The following is a 25,624-nucleotide window of genomic DNA, read 5'->3' on the forward strand; positions in this document are numbered from 1 at the left end:
AATTGGCAGCTACAAGGCCTAAACTCTCAGTGGATAATTTACCTCATTTAACTTGTTTTGTAGTACTGAGATATACTTTGTTTTTAAATTGATGGTATATTTTCTGTTCAACTACACACCCACCTAATGAACTTATAAAATGGGTGTAGATTTTTAAAGACAGAGCACAGAAGTTCATATCTTTTGCCGATTAAATGTTTTTCATGTTACATTAATGATTTTATGTTTGAAAATAGCATTGTAACTTTATAATAAATATTTATGTATAGTACCCAGGTATATATAAAAATATATATACATGGTAATCATTCATAATAAAGTTCTAATATTTTTGCTGTGTCGTAATTACTTTTTTTTTTAAATGGGCACCCTGGTAAAAATGTAACACCTCTATATAGAATGTATGGAATTGTTCTGTTATCTCCATAACTGTTAATTACAGATTGCTGTTATCAATTATTATAATATATGTAGTATTTTTTCAATAAGCATACACATATTAATTAGAAAACACTGTAAAGGCTACATAGAAGATGAAAAAATTGTGCAAGTTCTTGAGGGGTTTTTTTACAAAGAACAACACAAGTAAGAGCTTGACTAAGTAGAGAAGAAATATTCTTAATCTTCGTCTTTCATCTTGCTTTTTTTCATTTTCGGTTGTCTTAGTAAGAAAATGAAGGAAAATCTTTAACTATTATCAGTAGTCTTAACAATCAGTTGTTTCAGTAAGAAAAAATGAAAACGACTATTTAACCTCTCAACTATAAAAAAAATATATTTTCCACCTATATAAGCTATGACAGAAGCAATACCATATATGACACTACATGTACATTAGTTGTCCATTCAGCCATAATTGGGTACCAAAACCAAATGAACACATATCAGAGATATCAGCATACAGTTGTGCTGCGTCTTCATAGGTTTTTTATGTGTGTGTGTGATCTCTATAGCAGTGTCCAATATTGACTTATAGGAATCAATTTTGTTGCTGTAAAATTTTGAATTGTGAAGAGAATAAAACAAAATTCAGTGAAACAATAGGTCAAGTTTGCTTTATATGCATTTAATTTTATGACAGAAGAATTTATTTACCTGAAACAATACTATACTTTCACAATAGTAGTGGTTTTTTTACTTACTTTAGTTTTTGACAAAAATAATAGTGGAATTTTTTTTTACCTGAAAAATTACAATTTTTGATAATAATTGAAATGTTATTGTTTACATGAAATATTACTAATTTTTAACAGTAGTGTTTTAGTGATGTTTTTGTTTGTCTGATGGATCTTTACTTAATCCTAATATATGAATTTCACTAATGTTGTATGGGTTCATTAGGATGGACATTTTCACAAGATAAAATACAAATACATACATACATATATATATATATATATATATATATATATATATATATATATATATATATATATATATATATATGTATATATATATATATATATATATATATATATATATATATATATATGTATATATATATATATATACATATACATATATATATATATGTATATATATATATATACATTTACATATATATATATATATATACATATACATATATATATATATATATATATATATATATATATATATATATATATATATATATATATATATATACATATACATATATATATATATATATACATATACATATATATATATATATATATATATATATACATATACATATATATATATATATACATATATATATATATATATATATGTATTTAAAACTAAATTTAAACTAGTAGACATATCTTTATAACAAGACTGGTGCCACATGATAAAGTAGACAACATAACACAATCATCTCCTTTATGTAACTGCATATAATTATAAATTAGAAAAGGTAAAGAAAATAATCTTTCAGGTCTGAGAATTAGTGCGGTCAGTGACTTATTTTCTCAGAAGAGTGAGGTAACCATCACAAGAGGGTTCTGCATCTGACATGATGAACCACCTCCAAGTTTTAAAAAGACAAAAACTTTTTTACTACTAGAGTGTAAGTGGGAAGTGATTCTGACAAACGCAATTTGATTTACATCCATTCCCCCTGACACCACCACTACATTAAAACTGACAAAATGGAAAAAAACACAAATTAAAAATTTAATGACAATATTTTTTATATACCTGTATCGATAGACAAAACAATGCATCACTTAAATAATAAAAAATTCTATTTAAAAAATTATTTGAACTATGACACACCCTATCAAATAATAAATTTATAAAATTTTCTACACTATAGCTTTTACACTTACAACACACACCCCCCCCCCCCCCCCATCAATTTTATAATTATTGTTCTACAATTTTACAGCCAACATTTTCAAAAACTAGTGAGTGCCAACACTCCCAGAATTAAAATCTGCAATTGAGAATGAATTTCACAATTCCACTCATTTATCTTTATACAAAGATATGTTTTTGTATGTACGCTCAAATCTTTACATGTATGCTCTCATAAGCATTTTGTTTCAAGCCAAACAAGCAACATTCAAACAAACAGTCAGAGGTGAAGCTTACATATTTTGGCTTTAAATTCTAAGCCAGAGCTGCTCTTACTAGTCAGTGTGTGGGGGGAGGGAGTTTGCTTGAGAGCAATAGCTCTTTGCCAGGCACAGAAGACTCTACTCATGCAGGGTTGTATTGGTAGTTGGGAACTTTATTCCAGCAGGGCAGTTGGTGGTTGGGCACTTCATCTGAAGATGCAGCGTGTTTGAAACTCATTATTCTGAACTCATGTGTACTGGAACATTTGCTGGCTCTGAATTTCTATATAAACTCTGCAGAAAGTGCATTTTGCCTGCAAATTAAGGAATTTATATTTTTTTAAATATATTTTGTTACAAAATTAATTGTTATTTCAGTAAGAAAAATTAAACTTGATATTTTGACGATATTTGAAAAATGTACCAGCTTGTATTAGGCTTCCAGTTTTGCATCCTCCAAGTTTCCTGCCATTTTTGCTTCAGGTACCTCAGTGCTGCTCCTTGTCTTTAGGACAGTTGATTGGTGCACTATTCATTTATTGGTATGTCATTAGGTCTTGCAGTGATTGCAAAAGTTACATAGCGCTGACCTTTATCCTTGGATCGTTTCCACATGGTCTTGGCTGCTTTAACCTCCATCAGACCAGAAGATCTAGTGATGTTGATCCTGCAGTCCTGTTTGTACATCATATCATACCACTCTTGATAGACAGCAAGGGTCTCACTTTTTTCATAGGCCTGTTGTAGAACACAGCTGGAAATAAATTGAATTTTGTATCATTAATTGATATTTATGACATCAATGACATGTTCAGCAGTTAACTCCCCTAATTTAACCATACACCAATGTAGTACACATTGGAAAGATAAAAATAAAATACTTGGAATAAATATGTTTCTAAATTTTATTTTACTTAAAAAAATATAGTTTACAATTTAATCATTTAAGAATCACAAGGAAACGGAAGTTACAATACTGCATAATCTATTGCAAATCAGAAGACAATTTTTTTCTAATTCAGATAATATAAAACAAAATACATCAAAATAGTTAGCAATTTTATAGACAGTTAAAGATGTTGAAGAAAACTAAAAATAAGAGCTTTATAGACAATATTTTTCAGATGTTTCTGGGTGTAGCCTATTATTTTGAATGAGATATTCCTATTTAGATGCAGCTTGCTCTCAATATTTGTCAACACTAAAAGTTATAGAACATTTTTTCGTGCATGATCGCATGTAAACTTTAATAATGTGTTTTTCAAAATGTCTATATAATATATGTAGATAGTTCAAAGGACATCAGGGTTTTGAAACATGCAGAGGAAGATATTTTTGATAATATTTTTAGCAAGCCACTGGCCAGATCCTTGTTTGGGTTTCACTTTTTCTTCCATAAAATAATCTGGCCTGTGATGATTCTATATCAGAAATTACATGCCACTCATTGATCACCATGCAAAAAGATTCTCAAACAAGTTCAAAGGTCATCCTTCTCTATACTTTTACTTCAAAAGAGTATGTACTTGTTTGCAAAAATATTTTCTTCCAGTAAAAGATGATCCAGTTCATAACCCAATATCAATGTAGTAACCTAGGCAACTGAGTTGACTGAAAATTCCAACTACAACACATATTGGGTTATGAAAAAGTATGATTTTTGAATATGTGTGTCAGATTGTAAGCAATTTTATCAGGCAGTGTGGTCGTGTGGTAGAGCGCACAACTGTCCATTCAAAAGTGTCGAGTTCGGATCTCAGGTTCATGTCCGTAGATCATCCCTGAGTCCACCCAGCTCTGATAATACCTGACAAGCTTTAAGGAAAGTAAAGAAGGCTGGTTATAGTGCTGACTATCCCTACATTTGTTATGGTCACAGAAACAGGTGAACTCTATTTTATCTGCACTATGGATGGCCTGGTCTGAAAGGTTACATATTTATATGTCATCTAACAGAATATGTATTGTCTTTTTCTGTATGCTTCCTTGCATTCACATCTTGCTAATGTTGTAATATCAGACACATATAGCATCAGGGGAAAAAACCAGACCTTCAGTGTACCTCGTTAATCATCCCCTGCAAGGGTAAGGTAGAACACAACTCGTTGACTGCCCAGATGTCATTGCTGGTGTTCTTGGGAGCCAGAGGCGTAGCGACCCTTCCCGGCGCCCGGGGACAAACTTTAATTTGGCGCCCCCTCAGGAGCAAATTTTCAATTTGCACCACCCCCCTCCCGTCAAACTTTCAAGTTGCACCCCTCAAACTGCAAAAATGCAGCTAAAATGATATTTTAATTTGTTTTTACAACCCACTTTGGCGCCCACTAAGGTCGGCGCCCGGGGACATATGTAACCCCCCCTCCCCCACCCCCCCATCGCTTGCCTCTGTTGGGAGCCACAGGTTACATTAGTGCAGAGGTGACAGGTGCAACTGGTTCAGTTTAGTTATTGAATGTAGTGGCCCATTTGTGTCAGTAATGCCCTTTAACACGAATGTAGGCACCTTAGTGATAGTGCTAATGAGGAGCCCAGGGTGTTCCGGGTGACCAGATCAGAGGCGTAGCGAGGGGGGGCGGGGGGGGGGGGACATATGTCCCCGGGCGCCGACCTTAGGGGGGGCGCCAAATCGAAAGTTTGAGGGGGGGTGCAAATGAAAAGTTCGAGGGGGGGTGCAAATCGAAAATTTGCTCCCGAGGGGGGCGCCAAATTGAAAGTATGTCCCCGGGCGCCGGGAAGGGTCGCTACGCCTCTGGACCAGATCTCCAGCAGATGCATCTGATTTGATTTAGTTGATGACAGTAGCCCAAGGTATCCATAGTGTATGGCACTCTATAAAACTAACAAAGGCACCATAGTGTTCATGGGAGAGTCAGGGGTGCAAACACCCACCCAATTGTGGTGGCGTCAGCATGTACACCTGGTGCTGTTTGATCTGGAAGTCTAGGTCTATAACAGTCAATATGCATGGAAACACTACACCCCTGAAGTAAAATATTGTAATATTGAATAGCTCTAGTTCTAAAATAACAATGAGGAATACAATGGTTCAAAAGTAGTAATAAGAGTTATTAAGAGGGCAAAAAATTCCAGTTATGATCATGTCTTAGGTTTGTAGACAGAGTTTCTTCCAGTTCGCCCCCCCCCCCCCCCCCCCCCCCCCCCCGAAAAATGTTTACCGCCCCCCGACCGATATGAAATTTATATAAATTATATGGAAAATATATACTTTTAACAGTGTCCGCCCCCCCCCCCCCCGAAGAAAGTTTACCGCCCCCCCCCCCCCCCCCCCCCGGGAGAAAAAAGTCTGGAAGAAACACTGTTTGTAGATCCTGTATAGATCTAGTATAAATTTATAGTTTTTTTAGTTATACTAACAGTGAGTAATGGATAACAGTTGATTACAGTAATCAGTAACTAGCTTTATAATATAAAATAAATTAAATATAGTTTTTATGGATCTAGTCATGGGAATGTCTTAGTCTTATAATATAATTATTAGTTCATTACACTTACAATAACAGTATTAACAGTAATTTTACTAATTTAGTAGGCCTAATCATGGATAGGATACTAAATAATTTATGTTAATATGCGTATATTATGCGGTATATTTTAGATCAAAATCTAGATGTTACTAGTAGTCTCTAGATCTAGATCTAGTCTAGATCTCGAGTCTAGTTAGTAGCTAAGAACGTAGAGATCTATCGATTGCTTTTGTCTATAAACTTAGTTGCTTGTTTGTTGTGGGGGAGGGGGGGGGAGGCTTCTTGTTTGTTCAATTGTACATTATTACAGGCTTATACAATTGGACCTTGCTTGACATCTGTAATTTCCCTTTTCTTACGGAAAATCATTATGGATAGATTAAACAAAATTCTTGACTTTGCCCTAGCTAGATCTAGATTCTAGACCTAGATTCTATCTACTATCTAGAGATCTTGATTAGATCTTGTTCTTTACGCTAGAGTGGAACCCAGAATCGTTTGCATAGTCTCCCCTCAATGGTTAATGCGTCATAAGTAATTCAGGTCATAGGTCAAAGCTTGATTTATTTTCACATATATTGTGGCTTTGAATGATACATTTATTAAAATATCAATTAATAAAACAGAATACAGCAAATTTTATTTTACAATTTGTTAACTTTATGACATTATCTTTCTGTCTATACACTATCCATGGTATTTAAAATAAATAAATTGCATATTTCTTTAAAAATAGTTCAAAGTTAGCACGTACCAATAGCTTTATTTTTCAGAAGTATGGCGGAAAGGTAATATTTTGTAGACTGCTTTGGGTGATTTAGTCGAGTATTTTGATATCTGAATTCATTTTAATTTTTATATAAACACCCAGTTTATATTTTTAACTATCACGTGTTCAAAATAATGACTATTAGTCAGTTTTTACTTGTTAGGAACTAGTCAATAATGCCTCGCGAAATAGCGTTGTCTAATCACTTATCATCATCAGTTAGTTCAAGAAAAGAGACAGAGCGGGACGTCTTTTTAGTTAGTTTTTAACTTTTTAGTCTTCTTGTCTAGTTTTAGTTTCACCAGCTTCAGATGTTTAGATATCTACTAGATTCGTTCTATCTAGTCTTAACTTTTTAAAGATTGTAATTTAAGTGGTTAGTAGATCTAGATCTAATTTAAAAACCAACTGCTTGGTTCTACAAATGTCACCCATTCTACTCTAACAGGCTAACTCTAGATTAAAAATTGTAAAATTTAGCTTAGCTTACCAACCCAATTTTCATTTATTAGATATCTAGGCTAATTATTAGGCCTATTATTTTTTTTATCAGATACATAGGCCTGGTCTATAAATTGTCAAGAAGCTACCTGCTACTGTCAATAAAAGCTGCAAACTGCCCAACATAACTAACACTAGTTTTTCTCGCTAAATCTAAAATTTCAACTCCATTTTCAATTTAAACATGACCACTGAATAATAAACAACACCCATATTTAATCCATTAGGCACTAATTTTTGAGGTTTTTAGTTAGCTTTAAACTAAATTACTTGATTTAATATTTGTCACTCACAGCTGGGGCACAACACACCCTTCCATAACAACAAGTTATATCACTCTTACGTTTGAGGCCACGGCAAACCACAAATCGGTTCGACTTTTTAATTGGCTATGCACCGAGTTCCTCACTAGTAATGAACCAAATAGCTGTCATGTTTTTTAAAAAATTGTGGTTGTCATTCATATGTAGACTGTCTTATAAAAAAAAAGTGCATGCAATAGGCCTATTTGATTTATTTTTTCATAGTCTACAACCTCCAATTCATTTTTGTACTCCCCAGGTTGATATTTTCTAAGTTCTATTATTTTTTATGACACTAACTTTTTAAATTTAGCCTTCATTCTCCAAAGCAAATTTTAAAATGCTTTTCTGACATATTTAGCCCTGCAGCCTATAGCTTGTTTTTATATCATGAAAACCCGCCATTTTGCTCCTGGTAAACATTTTAAAAAGTAATTCTAAGAAGGTCACTGGAACTAAGACAAAAAATTGTCGGAAATCATGCATCCGGTCTGGACGTCGGTCTGGACGTCGTATTGTTGTTGGCAACCAGCCATACTACTAATATTTGCAAAGGCATTACATACTACACTCACTAAAAATACCAGCCAATTCCCAGCATTTCAGTGAGATAAAAACATTTTAAAACATGCATATTTTTAACACCTCAAAGGTTCATCTTGTGTGTTAGTTTGGTTTTTTTATCAATAAACAGAAAAATAATTGATTTATTTCTTTTACCATATGTTTCAACCATTTTACTGGATTTTGTATAAGCTACAAATTGAAGACAATCTTACTTACAAACAATGTTGAAAAATTATTAACCTCAAATTAAAACAAAAAAAATATTTTTATCAGAATGGTAAATCAGAAAGATGATAAAAACACATTGCACGGTAATTTAAAAATCTATAATTTCTGCAGAGTTTAATGTGTAGTCCAAAATACCTTTTAAATTTTTTTACAAGCTTTTATTTAGTTCCCAACGTTTGATTGTGATTGTGGCAAATGTTGTAACTCAATTTTGACCCACTTCTAATGTAGCGATTTCGTTAAACTTTCTGGTGAGCTGTGGTTTATGAGAAAGTTTACAATCACGATCTAGTGAACTCTATCAGGGGCAGAAATAAAGTTTGTAAATTATTTGAAACTAAGGGGAGGTAACAAGAACTTGCAGTTGTCTGTAAAATATGGTCACGGACGGCTACTTTCACAGGCAGATAATCGTCTTTCCGATATCGTTAGCTACTGATGGTGTTTTAAAGCAAATATTTTTTATTGTGTTGAGGTCATAAATTAGGAATCACTAAATAGCAGAAAATAAAACAAATATAAAAAACCTTTATAGCAACAAGCTTCTCTTCTTCTTCATTCTTAATTTTAGTGTTGAAAGGGATCCCCTCCAACACAATTAAGTATACATGTCAACTGGTTATGTGCCATTGAGGCCATTGACTCCGATTTCAGCCTGCTTTTCTTTTTGGATTTGCTTCCATAGTATTTGTCCAACCTAGAACAAACTACAAGCAAGCAGTTGTTTGATTTTGGAGTTATCTCTCCTAGAAGAGTGGCTGTCCCCAGCTAGCGAGCCTTATCTGCTAGAGGGTTCAAATTCAAGACTTGTCAGTTTAGCAACCATGAGCTTTAACCAACTCGACCACGCCAACCCCTTAACAAGCTTTTAAATGCACTGAAAATAAGATAATAAAACTAAACTGCTTTCTTTCATAAAAGCTTTTGTTAGTAAAATATGTAAACGGTCTCATGAGTGACCAAAGTTTCTATGAAAGAAAGCTAACTTAATTTTATTAGCTTGTTGTTATAAAGTTTTTTTTTATATTTCCTGTATTCAGTAATAGCTATAGGTTACAATTTAAACTTAGGTGATTATAAATTGAAACATTGCTCATTACAAGGGTATTGGTCTGAAGTTGCAATATTTAACATAGTGTTATTTCACAGCCTTAATGAGAATACAGATAAATAGTTAATGTAAAGACTGCAACAGTATTGTTAGACAGGGTCCAAGACTACCACTCAAAATGTCACCTGTTTGCCTCACCAGAGATATGTCAATGATCTGACCTGAAAGCTTAATAAAAATAAGGGCTTTGGTCACCTATTAGTCCTGTAGGAATTTAATAATCATTACAGCTTATGAGAGTTTTCAATATAGGCCAAAGCTTTACCAACTTTTACATTTTATAATTATGATTTCGAAATTTTTAAAATTTGCCACAAAAATTCAAATTTGTAAAAAAATACTTTTCAGGTGATTAAATTTGGGAAATAAAATGCAAAGGCGTATTGAAGAAACTCAAGTTAGTAGTTTTTTTCTCTTTCTTTTTAATGTTATTGTTAGTTTAAAAAAGTTATTTTGTCTGATGTCATATGATTATACACATAAAATAACTTTTATAGCGAAGGGTGAATCCCAGTGAACAATATCCATCTCGAGTTATACCTGCTAGTGCCCAGCGCTTTGGTGATGTAAGTGATAGTGGAATAGCTACTGGAATGCCTTATGCAATACCTGGATATCAGTAAGTATATAAACTGAATTTATGTATTAAATAATTAAGTTTGTTTTCTCAGTGTGATTTTATAGATCCAATTTTTGTTTTTTTCTGATGGATAAATGAGTTTTATTTTAAAATATTAAGTAAATTGTAACTTTGCTTAATGGCTGTAAATATTTTACAATTTCACTGGCTTAATTTTAGTTTACATAGTTATGGCATGTTTTGGAATTTAAAGTTTGCATTTGCTGTGTCAGTTCAATGAGTATGAAAAAATAAAAAGTTTCTCCTTCCATTGGTTTAAATATACACTTGTTTTACTTTACAGGATAAATCAGCCTGGAGCCCATCATGGCACAGTGCCAGGCACACTAACACATGCAGTAGGCTTAGGAGCCTCTGGGCCTGTAGGTGGCGCCACGCCACAGTCACTGCACACACAGACAGGACCTGGCCATCAATCTGGTATTTCTGCCAGCCAAGTAAACCAGGTAATTTCTTTTAATCTAACAAGTTTTAAAGCTTACATTTTTAAGTCTTCTTTCTTCTTCTTCGTTCTTAATTATTAGTTTTGAACTCGAGACTTTGTTCGAATTTATCAACCATGAACTACATTTTTAAGTGATTTCTTGGTATTTATTTTTTTAATTTTCAAAAATATATTATGAACTTATTTGAACAAAACTGCTAACCTGTGCTCATACCTTCAATTCATTTTGGAAACAATTTTGTTTTTTAGGGATAATTTTAGAAATGTTTTTTATTTTCACTACTAGTCAATGCTAGGACCACCAATGTCTGGTGGACAACAACAGCAACAGCAGCAGTGCCAGCGTCTTAAAGTAGAGGACGCCCTCTCTTATCTAGACCAGGTGAAGCTTCAGTTTGGTAATCAGCCTCAAGTTTACAATGACTTTTTGGATATTATGAAAGAATTCAAGTCACAAACGTGAGTTGTTTTTCTTTAGAATATTTGACATAACTTTTTCTTTTGTTAGAAATATTCAATTTCTTGGATAACTTCATACTGATGATTATATAAAGATGAAAGTTATTTTTCATGTATAATTGATTGTTTTTCAATTATCTGTTTTAGAAAAGGTATGTTTCTTGAACAAATACCATTTTAGGTGGAAAAAACTTTCTATTGGGATCACCTTATAAATTATCTTAAAATTGACCATTGTTTAAGTATTAAGAAATTTAAGTACATAGGGGCCTACATTGTTTATTTAATATTTTATATGGAAAAGTTTGAAAAAGTCAAAATAAAAATTATTTTTTAGCCGTGTATAAAATAATCAAGCACTTTTTTCTTTTTTTAACAGCATTGATACTCCAGGTGTCATCAATAGAGTTTCAAACCTATTCAATGGCCACCGTGACCTGATTGTAGGATTCAACACTTTCCTACCTCCTGGGTACAAGATTGAAGTCCAGTGTGAGACCATTAATGTTCATCAGCCTGGCCAACAAGTCATGTCCATTGCAGCCTTGGCCCAGTCCCAGGCAGTGTCCAGTGTAAATAGAGTGAGTGCACTTGTGAATGCTTTTTTACAAATTATTTTAGTGTTTGATGTGTATAAGTAGTGCTTTTTATGTGTATGATTGAAGAGGGAAAGGTGAGGGATTGCTTCAATAGTAAAGCACTCCTTTATTTCACATGCCCCCCCTAATTCATGGAGTTTCATTTAAATGTTGTGTGACTGTTTAGAAAAGAATTAAGTTTTGTACATGTTTATTGTGAAGTATTTAATGTTGTTTATTCCAGTTAAAATTGTTATATTTTTTATTACTAAAAGTAAATAATTCATTTTATATGATACAGATGATGTTGAGTTTCTTTAAATTTTGCTAAAGTGCCAAATGAATCAGTTGTTTCTCTTAACATTTTAAATGGCTTTTTATTAATTTGGCTTTTTAAAATTTATTAAACAAATTCTTTTATCAAAAAATGTTTGTATGCCATTACTAATAAGAGAAACACCTAATCACGGTTTATAAAGTAAAAATACAACATTGGCCATTCTATACACCAAGAAAACTAAAAAGATGATTTTTCCCCCCACCTTTCCTTCACTTCAACAGCAAAAGCAAGGAATGTCAATTTGGGATGTAGCTTTGGTAAGTATGTTTTTTATTGGATTTTTTTAAACCATTATGTTATGGCACGAGCAATTTATTTAATTATTTTGTTTGCTGGTTTGGCATTAAATGCAATGGACTCATCAAAAGTATTTTGAAGCATGAATTTCCCTTAGCTGTAGTTTTTGTTGGGAAGACAGATGATAAAAATACAAGTTTGGATTTAATTGATAACTTTTAATAGTTCACAAACTGCTTTGTGAACCTAAAATGAAACGTAAGTTTTATTAGAAATTATTTCTTGATGAAAAACAACTGCTACTTCACACTAATTAAGTAAATTATGTTACCTTTATTAATAATACTGGTTTACAAGTTTAATTCCTTTGTTATCCACTTAGTGCTCGTTTGTTTTCCAACCCTGGTTCTGTATAAACATATTTGTCATCATACTGCACTGACATGGGGTGGTTTTTTTTTTTATAGTAATCATATTAAGTATTTTCATTCATATTGTTCCATGTCATTTAATTTGCTTTTGGCTTCCTAGAATGTTGTTTTTTTTTTCCATCTAAACATTGTAAAATTGTATTTCTGTGTGTGAGTAAATATTCACATCATTAAACATTGAATGAACACGATTTAAATCTTCAGCAAAAAGTAAACCCAGTCCATCATCCAGCCCTGACAGCGCAGTCGGCTTCTCCTGCTGCTGACCATAGATCATACCACCAGTCACCAAGACCACAAGCTGAGCCAGTTGCTCCATCAGGACCAGCTATTCCTCAACAGCCACAACAACAGCAGCAGCAACAACAGCAGCAACAACAACAGCAAGGAGGACAGCCTGTAGAGTTTAACCATGCAATCAATTATGTTAATAAGATTAAGGTGTGTGCTGATTTTAAATTTTCTCTAAGTGAGGATTCCTAAAGTTTTATATTTGGTTCTTTCAAGATCCTAGTTTCTTTTTGTCAGCATAAACTTAACAATTTTTTAATCAAGTTTTTATAGTTATTTAAAAATTGTTACAGAACCGTTTCCAAGGACAACCAGACATTTACAAACAATTCCTGGAGATTTTGCACACTTATCAAAAAGAACAGAGGTTAACAAGAGATGTAAGTCTCTTTAGTTTTAAAACAATTCAATTTTAGACATTTATTTTTCAGATTTTCTGCAAAATTTACCTTAAAAATGTTGTGTAAAATTTAAAAACTCTTTATTCATGTTATTTAACAGCAAGGAGGCGCTGTTGGCCCAAGCAAGCCTTTAACAGAGAGTGAGGTGTACCAGCAAGTTGCCAATTTGTTTAAACATCAAGAAGATTTGTTAGCTGAATTTGGACAGTTTCTTCCTGATGCTAATGGAGCTTCCAACTATGGGGTTGCTTCATTTGTGAGTATATAGACCTATTTATGTTTTTAAAAGAAACATTTTGGTTATTACTAGCATCATAGTAATAAATTGAAGAGAACTATTGATGAATAATAACACTGAAATGTTATCTTTGTTTTAGGCTGATTCAGCTCTTGGAGTTCGTAACGACCACTCTTCAACTGTCAAGAAACCTGGAGGCTATCCGAGCGGGAAAACCCAGACCAACAAATCTGGAGCTGGTGTTAAGCGACCAGCTAGTGCTTCAACTGCCGCGGCTGCTTCATCTTTCCAGCCCCCAGTGAAGGTTGGTACCATGACTATAACTTTAAGGGGAGAGTATTATGCAGTTTAGATTTTGGGTTAGGTCCCTTGTTGCTATTTGGCACCTTAGATTTGCATATTTTACATCAAAGCTATTTGGGGGTTGATTTTGGTTACATTTATTTTTATACAGAAAAAAGGAGTACCCAAAGATTTCAGTTTGGCTGATGCAAGTAAAACTGGAACTCTTACAGAGTATGCTTTCTTTGACAAGGTAAGTTGCCTACTGTGTAAAATTTAAAAATTTGTAATAACTGCAGTATACATTTATATTACTGTAAATATTTTAACGTGTTTATTTAGAGCCGAGCCTGTGAAATGAAATAGAATTGAGGCTTTAGTGTTTGTTAGTTACTAAGCCTCCAAAATTATTCTGCATAAATAACTAATTCCTTCAAGAAAATACAGTTTTGATTTTTAATATCATTTATAAGGTGCGGAAAGCTTTGCGTCACCAAGAAGTTTATGACAATTTTCTGCGCTCAATTGTATTGTTCAACCATGAGATTGTTACAAAGCAGGAGCTGGTTACTCTCATCAGCTTTTTCTTATCGTAAGTCTCAGAAATTCTGTAGGTTTTTTATTATGTTGCTTAGTATAAAAAAAATTTAATTAGTTTCAGTATTATTGTAAAAATTTGAATAATTTGTTTTTCTCCAGAAAATTCCCTGATTTATTTAGAGAGTTTAAAGATTTATTAGGTGTCAATGAGCAAGGAGGAGGTGTGGAGACCGTGCCACATGGTGCAGCTCAGAAAGAGAGGATAAGTGGAGAGCTAGCTATGGAAATTGGTCAGTAGTTCACATTTTGCTCTTTTACACCCTATTTTTAAAAAAAATAAAGATGTTTAAAAAAATGTACAATTAAAACAAAAAGATAAGTAAATTTAGTAACATTTGAAGTCGAATTATTTTTGTCTTGTTTGTATTTTAAAAATGTTGTTGTTAATCAACTTATTTTATTGTTTCTGACCAGCATAAAATAATTAAATGTAAAAATTATAAAGTTATACAAATCTATTGATTTTTATTTTTTGTGTTTGTAATATGGATAATAATATTTTTACAGCTTTAAAATTTGAAATCAGAATTGGTACCAATTATCACATGCTTTCAAATGAGAATAAGTTTAACATGTACCTCAAGATTTATTTTTTTAAAATTAGAATGCCCCCAACTACAATGTTTATTTCTGAATTTCAGATTTTACTACCTGTAAAAGATATGGAGCAAGTTACAGAGGCATTCCCAGCAAATTTGTGCCCCCTAAATGTAGTGGTCGCACTTCTCTATGTAAAGAGGTAAGTTATTATCTGGATTTTAGCTTAAAATAAATGCTATTTATTAACCCTGACAATGGATTAATCCATATAGTAGTTTATGAATTCATGCTTAGGTCAATTTATTTTGTGTTGTTATTTTCTAGGTACTTAATGACACGTGGGTATCATTTCCCACTTGGTCTGAAGACTCCTCGTTTGTCACATCACGTAAAACACAGTATGAAGAAAACATTTACAAATGTGAAGATGAAAGATTTGAGGTTGGTCTGCTCAAACTACAAAAAAAAAAGATTTCCCTTTTAGAGTTTTAAACTGAAGCTTTTTTTTCCATTTGTTACATGGTTTTTTTAGAGCTATTTTACTAAAAAGAATCTATATCTCTCAAACAGCTTGATTATGTTATTGAAACCAACTTCTCTACCATCAAATCATTGGAAGCTGTACTCAAAAAGATGAACAGAATGCCTCAAGAAGAAGCTGCAAAGTTTAGACTAGACAACACCCTTGGTGGCACATCTGATTGCATTAACAGAAATTCTATTCATAGGTTAGTTCTTTTTTTTTTAAATAGTGAAATTTTGGCTGTTTTAAGAACAGATGACAGTGTAGTCAGGTTGCAGAGTAAAAATAGACTATATTTCTGCATTGAGTAGGACTTGCTGTGACTAAGCACAAGATATAATAGTTTTGTGTTGTGTATTGTTTTCATAAAGTTAATGACTATATTTTTGCTTGAACAGAATCTACGGTGACAAAGTGCAAGATATAATAGTGTTCAGTATTGTTTTTATACAATTTATGATGACAATATTTCAGTATTGATTAGAATCTATGGGTTTTTTTTTTATTGTTTTCTTACAATTAATGATGATTATACTCCTGCTTTGAACAGAATCTATGGTGACAAAGCCCAAGATATAATTGAAGGTCTGAAGAAAAACCCCGTGGTGGCTGTGCCTTTGGTGCTAAGAAGGTGAGCTATTTTTCTTATTAAATTTATTCTTTAAAACAGTGGTTCTCAACCTTTTTGAAGGTACCAAACTCCACCAGTTTCATATGCACATTCGTTGAACCCTTATTAATAGTTAAATCGTCTGCACTGACAAAGTCCACTCGTGAATCTTATGAGTCGGGTGTGTGTCTTGACTTCAGAACCCCTGAGACTGACTCACCAAACCCCTGGAGTTTGAGCGATCCAGGTTAAGAACCACTGCCTTAAAATATTCAAAACAGTCTGCTGTTTATCTTGTAAAATTCTCTGTATTTAGAAAATTTGCATCAAGTTTTATTTTTTTTAAATTAGGACTTTGTCAACTTGTAGATTGCAGTTCATTTTATGTAAGACATTTCTGATCTCCTCCCACAGCTCTAATGGGTACCTTGCCTAAATTACCGAAAATAAATCTGGCTGCCTATTGAACTAGCCATAAAATGCCATAGAAACTCAATAACTATAAAATTATTTTACTTTCTTGTTTACTTGTAAATAGAGAGCACTTTTTTGTTTATTGCAGGTTAAAGGCAAAAGATGAAGAGTGGCGAGAAGCACAGAAACAGTTCAACAAATTGTGGAAAGAACAGAATGAGAAATTCTACCTCAAGTCTCTTGACCACCAGTGTGCTAACTTCAAACAACATGATATAAAGGCCATCAGGGGGAAATCACTCCTGAACCAGATTGAGACTATATATGATGAAGTGAGTGCTCTTCTCAATTATTGAGTACTTTTCATTACATGGTTCAGTGTAACCACAGGTTTTAAGGATATTTAAGCTCTGATATGGATCATTGTGATTTCTGGGGTGAAAGGTCAAACAACACAGTATATAGTCTGCCTAACAAAGGTCTTTGGTGATGCTATTTTCAGTCACATAATCTTTTGTTTTAGCTGCTTGATAAAATGTTGTTATACATTGCTTTTTGTTTAACAATGAGTCTTTTCAACGTAATTTAAAATGCATTATAGTACTATAGCTGCTAACATATTTTGAAGCTAATACACTTGAAGCATACTTCATGCAGAGAAACCATTTCTCTTTACTCGCTGAACTACTGAACTATTTCTCATATTGTACAGAAACTGATTTTTTGTTCATTATAAATTAGAGAGCTGATAGTGAAGAGACCCCTCCACAAGGCCCTATGCTTACATTTGTTTATGAAGATCGTTCATTGATTGAAGATGCTGGCAATCTCATTATTCATCATGTTAAACGACAGACAGGTTAGAAAAAGTTTTATATAAATTTAATGAATGCTATAAAACTAAATTATAATAATTCTGTTAAAAGAAATATTGTGTAAGGAAATATTTAGGTGTAGTTTTGTTGTGTGAAATTTTCCTTCAGATTATTCTAATGACTGAAGTTTGTTATTTCCCTTGATTACCTGTAAGATATTTAAGAACAGCTTGTTTATTAATGTATTTTCTTAACCCCCAACCAGGTGTAGATAAAGAAGCCAAAAGTCGTATCAAGCAGCTTGTTAAACATTTTGTTCCTGATTTATTCTTTGCACCCAGAGGAGAACTGAGTGATGACGATGGGGATGTCAATGAGGGTATGTAAAATATTCGCATTTGTTAAAATTACCTATTGTTTACTGGGGGCCTATTTGTCACTTTGGGGAGAGAGTGGCCTAGCAGTAGCGCACTAGACTGCTAACTTGAAAGTCTTGAAAATAAAGACGGCTGGCTAAGTGCTGACCTTCATATGCCATGGTCACAGTGAACTCCACTTGCCCTATCGACCTTCAAGTTCGAAAAGGGAATTTTACTATTTGTCGCTTTTTTCAACATTAAAATACTAGGGGATATTCTTTTATGTCTTTAATTTAAAGCTTAAAAATAATGTTATCAAATGTAATTGTTTCAGAGATGGATATTGACGAGGATGAAGTAAATGTACAGCGTACATCAGAGACAAGCAAAAGGGCAAAAGATAAGGCAGCTCCTGAGGAAGATGACAACAAAAAGAAAAAAATGAATGGAATAAAGCATGAACCAGAAGAGAACAGCAAAGGTGGAAAGAAAGAGGATGATGATGATGAGAAAGCTGAGAAACCTGGAACTGAAAATGAGGATGACAATGTAAGAATGTAAAAACTTTCACTTAGCCAAATGTTAAAGTTGGTCTATATTGGTGTTCCAAGACTGACTAATGATAACATACCTGATGATCATTAATTTAAACCACTCGTTTCCAATTTACAATAGGTTGTTTGTAACTAGATAACAATTGAAGTGAATAATGTGCTTGTCCTTGTATACCATTGTTTAAAGTTTAAGCCTGTAACACTACTTGCTAAACATTTTCAAACTTTTTATTTGCTGATAAATCATTTGTTTTTTTTTTCTTTCAAAATTATTACTTCTTCCTTCCTTTAATTGCTGGCATGTAGGCCTAAATTATCAATAAGAAAAAAATTGAGTTTCTTAAAATATTTTCATATGTATATTAACTTTTATTTTTTCCTTTTCAGGACCGCTACACATTGTTTTACTGCAATTCAACTTGGTATATATTTTTACGTTTGCATCAAATTTTGTGTGCTCGTCTGCTAAAAGCCTATTCCTTGACGCAAAAATTGATCCAGGAGGAGGCAATAACAAAGAAGGAGAGAAAAGAGTCAGTAGCTTTAGCTCTGCGTTTACGATCACCATGTGAGTTCACTTGATTTTTATTTTTTCAGTTTTTGTTTTGAATATTCTAAGGGGATGATAAACCACAGCATGTTTTGTGAGATCATCATGTTATATTTGGAGCAAAAAGTGTTTGAGCTTTAGCTAGTTTGCTAGATATCTGTAATTGTTTGAAAATTAACATTTAAAATTAACTAACACTAAATCAAATTAAAAAAAATTTTTAAATAAATAGCTGATTCTGGGTGAGTTGGCAAAATATAATTGAGATAAAAGTATGTTTAAGAAAAGGTTATTTCCCTTGGTCGAAATTTCAGTGTGGGCACAAGAAAACATTTAGTTGCTGAATATTGTAATCTTTTTTTTTTAAATATTTTTATTTATTGAGAAGTACATTTGGAAATTTGCATGTCTTTTTTTTTTCAGTGGAAGTTGAAGTGGAAGATTATTATTCCTACTTCCTTGAAATGATTCGAGCTGTCTTAGATGGTAACATGGAGTCCAGCCAGTATGAAGATACCATGAGAGAGATGTTTGGCATAGAGGCATATCAGTTGTTTACTATGGACAAAGTTGTACAGAATATTGTTAGACAGGTACTGTTCATTGTCTTTATTATTTTTCAGTCTTACAGTGCTTGTTTTGTTGTTAACCTCTGTCAGTTTTAGTATGCCATTTTTTTTTCTTCTTGTGTTTGTAGTTTGTCTTTTTGTTAGTGTGCTGTCTTCATGTTTGTGGACGGCAGCGTCTGATATTAGAGTGCACGACTGCTAACCCATATGTCTTAAGTTCGGATCCCTGGCTTGGGTGGTATGTAGGATGTCCCTGAGCCTACCCAGCTCTGATGTGTACCTGACTCATGTTAGGGAAAGTAAAGGAGGTTGAGCAATAGAACTGACCACACTATCCCTTTATATGTCGATGTCACTGAAACTGGTGAGTTCTACTTTATGTCCCTTGGACTGCCAGGTTTAAATGAGTTACTTTAGCGTTCAGGTTTATATTAACTAGCCAGTTTGCCTTGTTTCTGTTTGCTGCTTTGATTATCACCAACTGATTTGACCAGGTCCAGCACCTGGTGATAGATGACATGCCCTCCAGACTGGCCAAACTGTTTGATGAACAGAAAGACAAAGGTGGCGCCGGTGGACGCTGGGCAACCAGACACCAGAGAAACACACTTGAGCAGGCCTATCTTAGACAGGCAGAGGTCATTCTACTGGATGACAACCCCTTCCAGTTCATCATTGTAAGTTGTCTTTAAATGTTATTTAATTTTGAGTAAAACAAAAATGTTGCTTGATTTACAAGTTGCAGTCACACAGAAATGGCATGAATAGCTTTTAAAGTTAAATTGCAAGTGAATATGAACGAGGCATGGAATAAATTAAATGTTTATATCTTCAATATATCTTTTTAAAAATTACATTTTAGTAACTGATTGGTTCTTATGCTATAGGTATTTTTTATCTCAGAGATTGAGTACATTCAAACTTAAAACTAAAGCAGGAAAAAAAACTTAAATTATCTTATAGAGACAAATCAAATTTTTAAAAATGTAAATATTATGCAAATTAGAAAATAAAAGCAGATGGAAATTTTTAGAAAGGAACTAACAAAACAATGTTTATATCAAATATTGACCATTTCTAAGTGGTACAACAGATACATTTTGTATATGTTAGAATTAAATAAAACAATATTTTAACATCTGGTATAAATATATACAAGCTGTGTATTACACAAATTGCTATAAGGAAAAAATCTATTCAAACTAGTCACCCAAATGTACTGCTAGTTAAGAAATGCTCATGCCAACTAGCAAAACATTTTCTTTAAAATATGAATTCAGATGCAGTGAACTGAACTCACTATTTTATTTTTAAATATTTTATTTGAATAGTTAATACAGTTCAATTTCTACTTACACAATACTATTACTTAGCATGCATACATAAATTGTGCATATTAATAAATAATAAAGTAAAATTTGTTTTAAGCTAGAAAAAAAATTCCTCAGGATGTTATCATATATACTTGTAAAAATATTTGTCTTGTTTCTTTAACTTGCCATACAGAGAAGCTTAACAGCGCAAATGGAAATAGATATGCTAGACCCTCCACCAGAGTCCAATGACTCTGTGAAAGAAACAAGTGCCTGGTCCTCTTATTTACATGAGTACTCTGCTACCAAAAAGAATGAAGAGTTCATCCATAGAGTTGGCCACAGTAGACCAATCTATCTCATCAGGTATGTCATTTGTCTTGTAGTTAGTGTGACTATGAGTGTGTTGGGGGGGGGATGTCTGATGTGCCACAGAAAAATACAATTTAATCTTACAATACCCTATTTGAACTGACTCGCAACCTGCTTTATCTGGCACAGCTAATAAACTTCTGACTTGAACTAACTCAGCTAGTGACTGAAAGTATAGAGAAAGTCTACAAGAAAACCTTACTTTAGTCCTTATAAATTTCCTTATAATTTCGATTTTTTAATTCCTTGGGGGTCGCGGGTCACTTAATTTTTGTTAAAGGGGGTCACCACTCAAAGTTTGGTAACCACTGATCTATCACATCACTTTTGGTCAGCTGACCCTAATTTACAAGCAAATACTCATCACTATAACTCTTCACATACTCTAAGCCACACATAGAGCATGTTGATTGAGATTAACTATACTCAACAAATTAAAGAACTTGTGATTTATTGGTAGGCCAAAGTCTCTTTATACCATCAACTGTTTTTTTTTAAAGAGTTACCAGTTATTATAATTGGTAAGATAGAGCTATAATGTTTCTGTTGTAAAATAAACTCTGTGATTCTGACAATCAGTTGTATTGATCATCTACCTTTAGTTTCTCAGTTGAGAACAAAACATCTTTAGCCATCTCAGATACCCACATAAAGGTGATGCTAGTTGTAGAAAAAATGTATTGCGTTTGAAATATATTTAATATTTGTTTCTACAGAAACAAAAAGAGGAACCCTGACTGGGATGACTTTAAAAAGCATCATAAAATCAAACAGGAAATGGAAGATGAAGATGAGGAAGATGCTGAGGGAAATAAGAGAGGAGAGAAAGGGGATAATAAGGATAAAAGGAAACGAGAGAATGGAGTAAAAGGTACAGTTCAGTTTTTGATATTGAGGAATTCTTGGTTTTTTGCTGTTGGGTTGTTGTTTTTTTGTGGGGTTTATTTTTTTTTTTTTTTTGTATTAAAATAAATGCTGGCTTCTCCATGTCACTACTCAAAAACCGAATCACGAGAGTAATCACCTATTCTAATTAAAATTATTTGGAATAAAAAAAATTTTATTGTTTCTAAAATGCTTTCATTGTTTATAAAAAAATCAGAAAGCCTGAAAGAGAAAGTAGAGAAACAAATATTTGGAATAGGAGATGAGGCAAAACTCAAGGCACCTGCTGAGGCTGGCTCTGAGAAACCTGCGGACAGAGGGGATGAGGATGATGATGAAAATATAGATGATGCTGCAGCCTTAGCCAGGGCCAACAGAACACCCAATGGTGGAGATGATGATGACGATGATGATGATAAAAGAGGAGGCGCAGAGAGCGATGGAGGTTTGGGTGATGACGAGGATGATGATGAGAAGGGCTTGGAAAGTTCAAGTAAAAGGAAAAAAATTGGTGCTTCGCCAGATGGTAATTATTATTTTTTTACACTTGAAAAAAAATTTACAGTCCACTTGTTAAAAACAAAAAAAAAAAAAAGTTTTACTTTTAGAGGATTTAAAACAAATACTCATGGTGGCTTATCTCTCCAAAATATACTTCTCAGTTAGTTAATAATTTAAGTCAAAAGTAAAAATTTTAATCTTTTCTTAAATTGATAAATTTAATATTCTTCTTGCAAAACATGCTGTTCTGGTGATAACAAATTTTTTATTGATTGTTATAAATGGAGACAAATTTAGCTGTAAACTTAAAAACAATTAAGTTGGTAGCAAAAACAATTTTTAATACCTTTCTTATGAAGTTCTAAAGTAAATTTCTTGTTATGTTTCAGGTTTAGCAAGACGTGTCCACAGTGTAGATAACACAAGCATCAAGTTCCCACACAATTCTTACCACCATATGTTTGTCAAGAACACTGGCCAAGTCATGTACAAGCAAGGGCGTTTGGCTCGGACAAATGCTGTAAGACTTATTGCTATCTTATGTAATTTTTCTTTACGGGGTTTTGAAATTTCAATTAATTGCAAATTTCATTGACAGTTATTGATAGTTTTTTTTTCTTTGTATCTTTGCAGTGTCATAAACAAGTGACTCAGAGAAAATATAAGAACATGCAGAACTGGACAGAGCCTTGGCTTAGTCGAAATGTGACCACTGCCCAGGTAGAAGACTGCAAGAGGTGGCTGATGGGTCTGGCCACAGAGAGCAGGTCCAACAACACCTCTGTTGTGGAAATTGAGCAGTACGACAAGACTCCCTACAGAGTCTTCAAGAAATATTCCGTAGACTGGGTGGTCCCGGGGTCAGGACGGACATCGCCGTCTTCTAACAACTGAATCTGATCTCAGGGGCGGATCTGGAATAAAGTACTAGTGGCAAATTTATATGGTTTTATATGTATAAATAATTATATATTTATATATATATATACATACTTGTTGGTAGGAAATTTAGTTAGCATATCCAAAACAGTGTGAACTTGTTTTGGACTATGCGCCTGTTATTTTTTTAATGGGAGGGGGTAACCACCCCACTGCACCTCCCCTGGATCCGCCCATGGTTGACATTTGTTAATGGTAACTGAAACAACTTCTGATCTGGCGAAATCAGAGAAGTGAAAGAATTTATCTACGGCAGTCCATTGTAATGGTTCTACAGTCAATAGACATACTCATGGGCCTACAAGCTCATCATGCAGTGTTTTCATTTGATAAGAAATGTTATGAATCCAAACTGTTGAAATTCTATACATTAGTTTTAAAAGTTATCCAATGTTTAAAGTAAATAAGGCATTTTATTACATAAAATTGTCATGAAATGAATTAGCACATTGTACATATAGTTTTTTAAACTTTAGAGTGGGCCATTAAATACTAAAATTTAATGAAACAAATATCAGTATTTTAAACATTTAGCCGATGCATTTGTTATTCTGTTAACTTCTTTTCTTAAATCTTTCATTAGATCTGATGGTTCTTATTCTGAAGCTATTTATTAACTTTGTAATGTAAACTCTTTTGGTGGGCTAACAGATAAGGTATTAAGTCATTACATTTCCCAGCTTATGGTGTTTAATAGCTTGTAAAGTGTGTGAATAATGAAGTAAAAAAACTTGAATTTAAGCATCTTAAGGGAGCTAAATCTGGGTTTATAAATTTTGATCAAACTTCTACTTATGGCACGTATCCTGGGGAATTTTTTTCTTAAATCTTAGAAAGTTGTATCTGTTATTAAGTTTTAATTTGTTTTTATTAAACAGCAGTTTCTTGGAAAGCACTGCCTCTAGGTATCATAACATGGATTTGTTGATTTTTAAAAAAATCTAATTAACCCTTTCTTGTACAGTTATCCTGGCTCATTTGGATGCCCCATGGTTGAGTAATTTGCCAGAACAAGGGTTAAGACACAATTCAAAATTTTTTCAAAACAAATATCTTCCTCACTTTCAACTTATTAAGCTTAGCTTTTTTTTTTAAACTGTCTATAATGTTGATTATGTTTTAGCAACTGTATATTGGTTTACGCTCTCATCAAAGTACATATTCTGAATTATTTTTTGTCTATTGCGCTAAAGCTGAGATACAAAACCATTGTACAAAACAAAGAAAGATGCTTGGTGGTATATTTTAGTGGCATTTCTGCTACTGGAAGTATTGCCTAGATGTAAAATTTGTTCATAAACTAGAAAATACATTTAATTATCAATGTCAAACTGGGGAGGGCTGAGAAATTTTTTAAATCATCTTTCTTTACATTAAATATATAAATAGCAATCCAAAATCTGTTACATTTTCTACACAGTAATTTTTTCTATTCTTGAAATACCCATCTTCTACTATCATCACTGTTCTAATGTGGCAACTATATTTTATACATTTGTGAATAACCTGATCTAAAACATTTATTTATCATTGTTTCTTCTATAAGGTCATTTTTTTTGTTTTTATGAACATTTATATGTACATTTATCCTAACAGTGGTTCCCTGGTGTAGCTGTTCCCATGACTTAAATTAGGTCATTTTAGCAATTTCATTTACTTTTTCAAGTCATTGGACTGAATATATTTTATAAATAAAATAAAAAATACTATAAATGTACTGCACTTTGGGAATCACTGTTACATTTTAAAATGCCTAACATTTATCATTATAGCAAAGTAAATTTTATGCTGCGATGGTATTTAGACTATTTAATCTAAAATCACTATTGGGAATTGTTTTGTTTTGCTTTAAGTGTTTTATTTTTGTAAGTACATTTATCTGCATTCTGTTCTTCATATTTGATGATCACCATACTTAGCTCATTCATGTTTTTTTTTCCTCCTTAAATTTAAACATGTATTTAAAATGACACTGTACAAATTCATGATACATTTTTCTCAATATGATTTACTGTTAAAATGTTTGTTATTTGTGTGTCTTTTGTCATCATAATAGATTTAGTCTGAAACATAAAATAAAAATGTCACCATTTATTTTCTTGGGTTTTTTTTTCCATACTGCTGTTTTTGTTGAATGGTCCAAATATCTGTTCCATTATTCACATTGTCAACTTATTTACAGTCAAATTAACAAATCTGTCAAACCCTTAAAGCTTGAAGTTAAATAATAGTAATATCTTGGCATTG

General features: G+C 32.8%; 1 protein-coding gene across 4 annotated transcripts; it reads left to right on the plus strand.

Annotated features, from left to right (window-relative positions):
- Positions 1 to 6,765: 6,765 nt before the first annotated feature.
- LOC131928121 (paired amphipathic helix protein Sin3b) lies at positions 6,766 to 25,469 on the plus strand. Of its 4 annotated transcripts, none has more exons than XM_059284051.1 (30): positions 6,766 to 6,801; positions 9,840 to 9,888; positions 9,989 to 10,110; positions 10,415 to 10,577; positions 10,863 to 11,035; positions 11,415 to 11,616; positions 12,127 to 12,210; positions 12,826 to 13,062; positions 13,206 to 13,292; positions 13,414 to 13,569; positions 13,691 to 13,855; positions 14,006 to 14,086; positions 14,307 to 14,425; positions 14,533 to 14,663; positions 15,075 to 15,172; positions 15,298 to 15,414; positions 15,544 to 15,701; positions 16,047 to 16,127; positions 16,669 to 16,852; positions 17,262 to 17,379; positions 17,601 to 17,714; positions 18,029 to 18,243; positions 18,636 to 18,816; positions 19,222 to 19,391; positions 19,862 to 20,044; positions 20,874 to 21,046; positions 21,769 to 21,923; positions 22,155 to 22,463; positions 22,828 to 22,958; positions 23,072 to 25,469. In XM_059284051.1, the coding sequence occupies exons 2-30, from the start codon at positions 9,862 to 9,864 to the stop codon at positions 23,330 to 23,332; spliced, it is 4,395 nt and encodes a 1,464-aa protein (XP_059140034.1). In that variant the 5' UTR covers positions 6,766 to 6,801; positions 9,840 to 9,861; the 3' UTR covers positions 23,333 to 25,469. The 4 variants fall into 4 exon arrangements, with proteins under 4 accessions (XP_059140034.1, XP_059140037.1, XP_059140035.1 ...); XM_059284054.1 differs by having other exon boundaries at positions 12,175 to 12,210; XM_059284052.1 differs by lacking the exon at positions 6,766 to 6,801 and adding an exon at positions 7,139 to 7,158.
- Positions 25,470 to 25,624: the final 155 nt, after the last annotated feature.

Source organism: Physella acuta, unplaced genomic scaffold (assembly GCF_028476545.2).
Source record: "Physella acuta isolate Inbredline_101_S28 unplaced genomic scaffold, ASM2847654v3 ptg001465l, whole genome shotgun sequence".
NCBI lineage: Eukaryota > Metazoa > Mollusca > Gastropoda > Physidae > Physella > Physella acuta.

Coding starts and splice junctions, on each gene's coding strand:
- LOC131928121 (XM_059284051.1), top strand. CDS start 9,862: ATGCAAAGGCGTATTGAAGAAACTCAA. Junction 9,889..9,988: donor GGCGTATTGAAGAAACTCAA/GTTAGTAGTTTT, acceptor TAACTTTTATAG/CGAAGGGTGAATCCCAGTGA. Junction 14,664..15,074: donor AGAGCTAGCTATGGAAATTG/GTCAGTAGTTCA, acceptor TCTGAATTTCAG/ATTTTACTACCTGTAAAAGA.